The sequence below is a fragment of the Orycteropus afer genome, unplaced genomic scaffold, assembly GCF_000298275.1.
Source record: "Orycteropus afer afer isolate SDZICR_OR568_19922 unplaced genomic scaffold, OryAfe1.0 scaffold00382, whole genome shotgun sequence".
NCBI lineage: Eukaryota > Metazoa > Chordata > Mammalia > Tubulidentata > Orycteropodidae > Orycteropus > Orycteropus afer.
The window spans coordinates 1725975-1735081 of NW_006921969.1; the positions used below are offsets into that span (position 1 = coordinate 1725975).

Here is a 9107-nt window from a genome sequence, read left to right on the forward strand (position 1 = left end):
GAGCTCTGATGGTGTAGTGGTTAAGACTCTTGGCTGCTAACCAAAAGGTCGGTGGTTTGAACAAACCAGTAGTTCCACAGAAGAAAGATAAGGCAGTCTGCTTCCATAAAGACTTACAGCCTTGGAAACCCAGTGAGGGTTGCTGTGGTCAAAATCAACTTAATGAGTGAGTTTTATATTTTTGGTTATAGGACATACATTTGTTTGCATAAATAGATATCTACATAGGGGGCCTCTGAGTTCAAAAAGACTGTCTATAGAGAAATAGTGCTTTACATACATGTTTTTAAAGATAAGCTACATTTTAAACTAGGATTTTTGTTCCAGCAAGAAGTCTCAAATTGTTGCTATGTAATTAGACCTGCAATTGGGAAATAAATGTTGAAGTTTAATTCCATTTCCAGAAATCAAACTGTAAATCTCATAAAAGATATGCTTAGTTTAAAATACAAACACCCTTATACATGGAAAAAAAATATTTTCCAATGATGAACTATAAACTTCAGAGTTCTGAAGAACTCTGTAGAGACTTCAAAAGAATAGTCTCATAGAGGACATTCCTACAATCTAACTTTTTAAAAAATGCTAATCTTTCAATCACTTTCCTTAAAATGCTTAAATAGTAGACTGGAATTAATTTGTTTACTTAGCCTTGTAAATGTGTTAAATAACTTCAACAGAAAAATTTTAAATATTGTAAGAAACAATTGAATCCTCACCTCCCACATCAACCTGTAATCCATATTTTCATTCAAGTCTTCAGGCATTCTCTTCTCTCCAGCAAATGGTCCAAACTTTTCACCCTGAGCAGCAATAATTACATTGAAAAAGGATTAGTACTATAATCAAGCTACCAAAATAACCTACCACTTCTCTTCTGGGGAAAGAAAACGTTTTTCTCCATATTTTTATGCCCAATAATTGAAGACACATTTAAAATGCTAATTACAACACAAAACATTTTCTTATTTAACATCTAACTTAATCTAAATTTTTTTTAGTCTAAGAGCCTGAATCCACATGACAGGAGCCAATATAAAAGGGTTAAATTAACTTAACATTCAAATTCTGACAAGGCACTGAACACTGTACTCAATCTGTTTCAATCTTCATGGCCTCTGGCAAGTGGTCTGAAAATGAAAAGCATTAAGCTTTGCCTGACTTGAGAGACAAGCCCACCAGGCAGAAAATCACCTGGTTTCCATAAAAATCATGAATTCATCCATATTACATACTAGAAAGAAGTAGGTTTTCCATTCTCAGAGGAAAATTGTTCATAAATAAAGTTTAAATTATTCTGCCAATCTTTTGAACAACCGTGAAGACACACTATAAACTAGGGTATCTGAAAATATGTGTTGTAAAAGCCCACCTGTGTGAGAATTACCGGGTTCGTGTGTTTAAAATACTGAATCCTGGGGTATTAAAATCAGAGTCTCTGACAAGGGGATGTAGGTATCCACATTTTGGTTAAGTTCCCAGGTGAGAACTGCTGGTGTATGACCTCTGTGTGCACACCATGAGTGGCCACAATGCCACATTCAATGGAGAGACGATGGTCCTTCTTCACTGAGGCAACCAAGGCAGGGACTAGGCAAACAGAGGGAGATGAGTCATGTTTATCCATCAAGATATTCTGTAGAAATTTGTGCAGAGAGGATAGAGAGCCACTCACGCTTGGGAATTTCCTCTAAACCAACCTATGACCACTTTCCAGTAGAGTCCTTCCCTGTGCATGGAGGTGAAGAAGGAGAAACCAATAAAATCTCTGGGAGAACTTTTGAAGAACACTGTTAGGGAAAAAAATAACCATCAAAGCAATGCTTCAAGGAATACAAATTACATAATGAACAACAGAAAAACTCAACTCTTGGGAACATTCATTTTAAAGCTTAAAGAAATTTATAAACAGCACAGCAAAACAGCCCTCTGGTTTTACAGAAGAAGAAAAGAGGTGCTAAAAACCTGTAAATAATGGTGTCGCCAGGAAAACCTATTCTGGAGTGTTCACTTGGGGTCAGATATAGCTGTAGACAGTCCTCAAATCAAGACTATAATTCTAAATAACCCAAGCACAAATATAACAAAGACACAGAGAGACTGATGACTGTTTATATAAAGGTTCAGAAATTAATGCAGTCAAATTTGGAGAGCAAGTTTAGAAAAAGATGGAATGGTGGTCTGCTTCTCAATCCTCACGTTCCTCATTATAACACTTGATGTTGAATTCTGAACACTAAGCATCACATCTCAGATAGATACAGAATAGCCTCAAAGATTCTTTCTTTAAAAAGTAATCATTTCTCTCCTCAAAAAAGGTCCTGACTAGTATTAAATGGCAGCTTAAATAAAGGGAAAAAAATAAAGCTATATAGGAAATGAAAGAACAGGCAAGGAAAATAGTATTTACTGAACTACTGCATGCCACACTGAAAATAATCCTATATTGGCCTATGTCCATTTTAAAAATAGCCTATGTCCATTTTAAAAATAAAGAAACTGAAGCTGAAAGCATTGAAATAACTTTTTTGACTAATGTCAACCAGCTGGCAAAGATTAGAGACAGGATTAGGAACCAGTGACTTACTTCACTGCAAATGGAGACTTCAGTTTGTCAACTTCATCGGCCATCTCCCAAACCCTAACAAATGCTGCCTATGGAGGTTAATGCCACCCTCTTCTGACTTTCAGTTAGGTACAGCATTTAGAAATTAATCAGGCAGTGATTTGCACAGTGGACACTCAATACACTGACTACTGAATTCAAGGAACTGACTGAATTGGTATTTAATCCAATATAGAAAACAGATTGAAAAATAAACTATGTGTGTGTTCTTTAATAAATTTGAGGATTTGGTATTGATGCAATGTTTCATTCTACTTTCTCATGTATTTAAACTTTATCAACTCTTGCAGGAAAAAATAATCTGCAGATACACTTTTTATGCAACTGATATACCCAGGGCAAACACTCAATTCCTCTCTGCAGGACAAATTTGGAGAAAAGAATACTGAATCTATCAATTCAACAGTGTTCAAAGGACAGAAGACAATGGAATAGAAACATAAACAAAAGCACTGGGATCAAGATAAAAGCCTACTTGGATGCAGGCATAGTAAGATTATTTAAAAGAAGAGAATGGCCCAAGATTTTCTGATTAGTTATATTTTAAAACTTTGAAAATTCAAAATAAGAATAGTGGCTCTGACTATAAAGGTTTACTATTAATATTCAACCAACATTCTCTATTATACTCTGATAAACTCAGGCTACAAAATTATAATAAATAGTGGCTTTCCATGTTTTAAACCTCAACTCATAGTAAGAAATACATTTTGCATGGGACCTCCTAAAAATTAAATACTTACTCTCTTCAAAAAAAACTATCAGAACAGTAAAAGGACAATTCAAAGACTGGGGAAAAAAATCTTCAGCAGCTACATATCCAACAAGGGTCTAATCTTTAAAATATATGGAAAACATTAAACTCAACAACAAAAAGACAAACAGCTCAACCAAAAAAATGGGCAAAGGACATAAATAAACACTTCACTAAAGAGGATATTCATGCAGCCAACAAACAAATGAAAAAATGCTCGGAATACTTAACCATTAGAGTGACGCAAATTAAAATTTCAATGAGATACCATCTCACCCCGATAAAATGACAATGAATTAAAAAAAAAAAAATGCTGTTGAAGTTGTAGGGAGACTGGGACTGTTGTCCACTGCTAGTAGGATTGTAAAATGGTACAACCACTATGTAGAACAGTATGGCATTTCCTCAGAAAACTAGAAATATATATACCACATGATGCAGCAATCCCACTCCTAAGTATATATACTCCAGCAAACGAAAACCCAAACTCACTGCCATCAAATCAATTCCAACTCACAATGACCCTACAGGGCAGAGTAGAACTGCCCCACAGGGTTTCCAAGGCTGCAAATCTTTATGGAATAAGACTGCCACATCTTTCTCTTGCATGCATATGAAATAGGACCAAATGAGGGTCAAGTACTCAGTCAAGCCAAAACAGTTTACACAATTAAGAGGAGAGAAAATTATTTATTGCAAAGCTGCAATGCAAGGAGGCAGGGGTACCCATACCCAGATCTGATTCCCCCAAACTCCATCAAATTACAGTTTTGTAGGTTCCAGAAGAGAGGGTTATAAAATTTCAGGAATTGGGCGTGAGATGGTTGACAATTGGCTGCAATTTCCTTCGCCTTGGTTTAAAGGGACAGCAGCATTTTGAGCCAATGTGCTTGCATACCAGATGAGTCACACCAGTTTCCTGTCATCAGCTGATAGGGGCTTAGACAGAGGGGAGAGTGTTAGTTCCCAGTAACTTTGTTCCTCTTTGTCCCACTGTGCATGTCCGTGGGCCAGAATTAATTTTCAAGTTGTTTTCTAAGTTGCATTAATGTATTTATCACCTATGCCTAAGGAAATATCAGGAAAGAATGTTTTTTGTTCCATTTAGTTCTTAAGGAACTGAGCTTATTGTATTTACTCATCTGTCTCCAACCTGGGTCCTATTAGTCTTAACCGGGGTGGGGAAATAGCTGAGGGTAATTAAGTTTACTTATCTATTCACATCCGGGGTCTTATCTGTTCTAATTATCTGTTTTAACCAGGGTGGGGAAAATAGTTTTGACTTTACTCAGTTTCACATACCCCACAGGTCCAAAAAAGAGACACAAAGAGACATATGCACACCTATGTTCACTGTAGCACTGTTCACAATATCAAAAAGATGGAAACAAACTAAATGCCCACCAATGGATAAATGAATAAATAAAATGTGGTAGATACACACAATAGTATACTACACAGCCATGAAGAATAATGATGAGTTCTCAAAACACATACTATAAAGTAGATGAATCTGGAGGATATTATGCTGAATGAAACAATAAAAAAAGGACAAATACTGTATGATCACACTTTTATAAGAAGAGATGAATTGGTATATATACAGAGATCAGTGTTCATTGGTGGTTACTAGGGAAGAGTGGAGGGGAAGAGGGAGAAATCACTCACTAGATAGTAGACACTTGCTATTTCTGATGATGGGAAAGGTAGCACCAAATGTAGGTGAAGTGCATACAGCCCGACTGAGGTAAATGATGAAAAACACAAGACAGAAAGACTTTTTTGGGTAAAGGACAAAACATATCATATTTTTACACAAATAATGGGCACGTTCATGTCTGTTTGCCAATCACACCCTTCCACCAAGAAGTATTCGCGTAAGTATGCTATGCTAATTATTTTACACATTGCTGTAAAAACTTAACCAAATGTGTTTACATAAATACCTCATGGGGAAAACACAGTCAGCAAACAATCAAAGAATGTGCTTGTTATTTGCATAAAAGAAGTATATAATTTTGCAACAAAACCAACAAGAACAAAAAAAATGTGTGCAGTCACATATATATGTATATATGCACATAAATGTGTGGGTATATATGTGTGCATACATATATATACACATATTGTTGTTGTTGTTGTTGTTATGTGCCGTCAAGTTGGACCCTACTCATAGGGACCCTTCCTTGGGTTTCCGAGTCAGTATTACTACGGACGTAGATTGCCCCATCTTCCTTTCGAGGAGTGGCTGGTGAGTTTGAACCGCCAGCCTTCTGGTTAGCAGTCAAGTGCCTTAGGCACTATGCTACCAGAGCTCCCAAAATACCTCATGTATATAGATGTATCTATATCTATATGTCATATCTATATATGACATATAGATATAGATGTATCTATGTCTATATGTCAACAACAAAGAGAAGGCCCTCAACAAGATGGATTGACAGTTACTGCAACGATGGGCTCAGGTATGGTAAGGATCATGAGGCTGGCACAGGACCAGGCAGTGTTTCATTCTGTTGTACATATGGTTGCTATGAGTCAGCAATAACGCAAATGGCACCTAACAACAACAACAACATATTTATATGTATATACAGATACATGTGTGTAGGCATATATATATATACATATATATATACATATATATATATATATATATATATAATAAACCACTTGAGGGGCAGAGTTATGGATACGTCTTAAATATAACCAAACACCTGGTGAGTTTGGTTTCATAGGTTTGAGGGCACAGGACCACAGTCTAACTTAGTCAATTAGCATAAAATAGTTCATAAAGTTTATTTTCAACATCCTACTTTAGTGAATAGTATCTGGGGTTTTGAAAGCTTGCAAGTAGCCATTGAAGATATAACTTTTGGTCTCTACTCATCTGGAGCAAAAGAGAAGGAAACCAAAGACTCTGGGAAGAAACTAGTCTACAGAACTAATAGTGTACATGAACCACTGCCTGAGGTTTCCACCCAGAAACCAGAAAAACTAGATGGTGCCCAGCTACCACCACCAACCGTTCTGATCAAGTCCAGAGTAGATTGACAGAACAGGAGGAAAATGTGGAACAGAATTCAAACACTTAAAAAAGTTTAGACTTACTGGACTGGTTGAGACAGGAGTGACTCCCCGAGACTATCGTCCTAAAATACTCTTTAAACCTTGAACCAAAACTATAGAGTGGCTCAAAAGAATATAACCCATGAGCACTGTGCTTCTTTAAAAAATCATCTATATGACACCAAATGGTCAACAATTACCCTAAAGCAAAGATGAGCAGGTAAGGGGGCATGGAAACTAGATTACTAGAAATAGACCAACTGGTTTGAAATTAAGAAGAGTGTTGATACATTGCATAAAATGTAACCAATGTCACTGAGTAATCTGTGTATAAATTGCTAAATAAAAACTTAATTTCCTGTGTAAACTCTCATTGAAAACACATTAAAAAAAAAAAAAAAAAACATTCGGGAGCTCTGGTAGCATAGTGCCTAAGGTACTTGACTGCTAACCAGAAGGCTGGCGGTTCAAACCCATCAGCCACTCCTCGGAAGGAAGATAGGGCAATCTACTTCCGTAGTGATACTGCCTCGGAAATCCAAGGAGGGGTCGCTACGAGTCAGGTCTGACTCACTGGCACATGACAACAACATAATACATTCACATGTACAAGGAAAAATGCAATCATATAAAACTAAAATGTAACATTCTTGAAAAATTAGTATCTTACTCTGTGCATGCATGCAAATATTTTCTATTCTATTTCATATTTACTAAATTACAAGCTTTGACTCAAATTAATTTCACAGCTCATTAATGGGTTGCTATCCACAGCTTTCAAAACACTGATATAATCAAAGTAAACCTGTTGACTTCAAGTCAATTCCAACTCACGGAGATCCCATGTGTTACAAAGAAGTGCTCTTGGCTGTTATCTTATGGAAACAGATCAGCAGGCCTTTCTTCTGCAGTGCTGCTGGGTAGATTCGAACTGCCAATCTTGATAAAGCAGGTGAATTTGTAAGTATATCTCACTCTCAGAATTTAATGAGATTTCTACCAATATACCCTCGTGGGTGTATTAAAATTATTTGTCCATGTACGTTTGAGTTTTTGTGGTTGTAAGATTACAAAAAATGTAAAGAGCCCATTCTCAGTTATCCATATGACTTAGGATGAGTAGTAGCAATGCAGATCATTAAAATATAATTTATACTTGGCTTTAGATGAAGATTTTATATTTATTAGATGTCCCTCATCATGAAGCCTTCCCCAGAAGACCCCAACACGTGTTACCCATCCCCATCTCTCTCTGTTTATTGTTGTCTCTATTACACAAACAGCACTTTCATATCAGTGTAATGATAATTTGCATTTGATACACTGCTTTATTCACTAACCATTTCCTATTAAGATTCTGACTTAAGAACAAATCTATCTCATCAGGCCTCAAATGTGCTAGGTGGCACACATGACAGAAAAATTTAAGACACAGTCACCCAACATTTATGTGATTACTTATTCTTTTAGTTGAACAATAAGAAAGCACCAACACGTGACTGTTTTGACCTACACAAATAAAAATAAAAAATTCCATAGGGTTTATCATAATATATATTATATACATGCACATTTGCATAACAAGCACCTAAGATGAAGTTTATAATTAAGGATTATGAAGGAAACTCATACATTAAACAATATTCTTGAAAACTGCAAAATTTTTTGGTTGACTTCTCATCATTAGTTTTACTTTCTATAATAAAGCTGATAAAGAGCAAATATTAACAGCAGAAAAACTGCCAACTCTCCACTCTCTTGTTCATTTCACTATTACTATTGATAATACCTTCAAACCTGTGATTTCTTTACAAGAACCTTCCTAGAGTTCTTTGCTTCTATCTACCTCAATAGTCACAGCCTCAGATGCTTAAAGGACAATAAATAGCATAAAAATGGTGTGGCAAATCAGGATAAGCATCAGCCCAAAGCTGCAGCATTTCTATGAAGCAGAAGTCAGACATTCCTCTTCTTTCGAAACTTTTTACCAATTTTGACACCAGCTATCTCTCCCATTGTACTCGGCTCAATAATTTGTTACAATGGACACACAGAACTCACAGACAATACTCAACATTATGATTTATTAGGGAATTAGGTTACAATTCAGGATCAGAAATGACTCAGGATACAGTTCTCCAATTAAGACAGCCTCTTCATCCACAGGCAGGCCTCTCTCTGGTCCTTGGCCTCTCAGACCTTTTGGCCTCTTGAGCCAACCAGGCCTCTGCCTTGCTCAGCAAATATTACAAATGGCCTTTAATTCAGCCAATAAGTGCCAGTAAGCCTCAGCCCAAAGGTACTCAGCTCTGGCAAGCCTAGCTCTACCAAGTACCCGGAGGCACCCTACTCCACCCGTAAGACTCCTGCCCAAAGGCCCTCAGCTCTCTCCCTTCATGGACCAGAAAGCCCACTGCACAGTCTTGGGTCAGTCTCCTGGTTCTGCTGCCTCTGCTGCAGTCATCTCTCTGCCACAGCTTCTCATGTCTCTCACTGTCTCATGTTCCCAACACAGAGACCTCAGGTTCAAAAAACTTGCTCCACTCCCATCTCTTCTTGGTGGTAGTGGTCCCCTCTGCTCTGAGACTGGCTCTCTTTCAAGCCTAGAGGATGACAAAACTAACCAATGGCCTAATTAGAGTTATACCTTATCTG

At 36.9% G+C, this 9107-nt stretch overlaps 1 protein-coding gene across 1 annotated transcript in view; it reads right to left on the reverse strand.

The window, feature by feature from the left end:
• The window catches only part of PRDM5 (PR/SET domain 5), a 449183-nt gene that overhangs the window by 380107 nt on the left and 59969 nt on the right, over nucleotides 1-9107 (reverse strand). The window contains exon 2 of the mRNA XM_042782587.1: nucleotides 720-803. Within this exon, the coding sequence (XP_042638521.1) occupies nucleotides 720-803 (84 nt within the window). The remainder of the gene's footprint in view (nucleotides 1-719; nucleotides 804-9107) is intronic.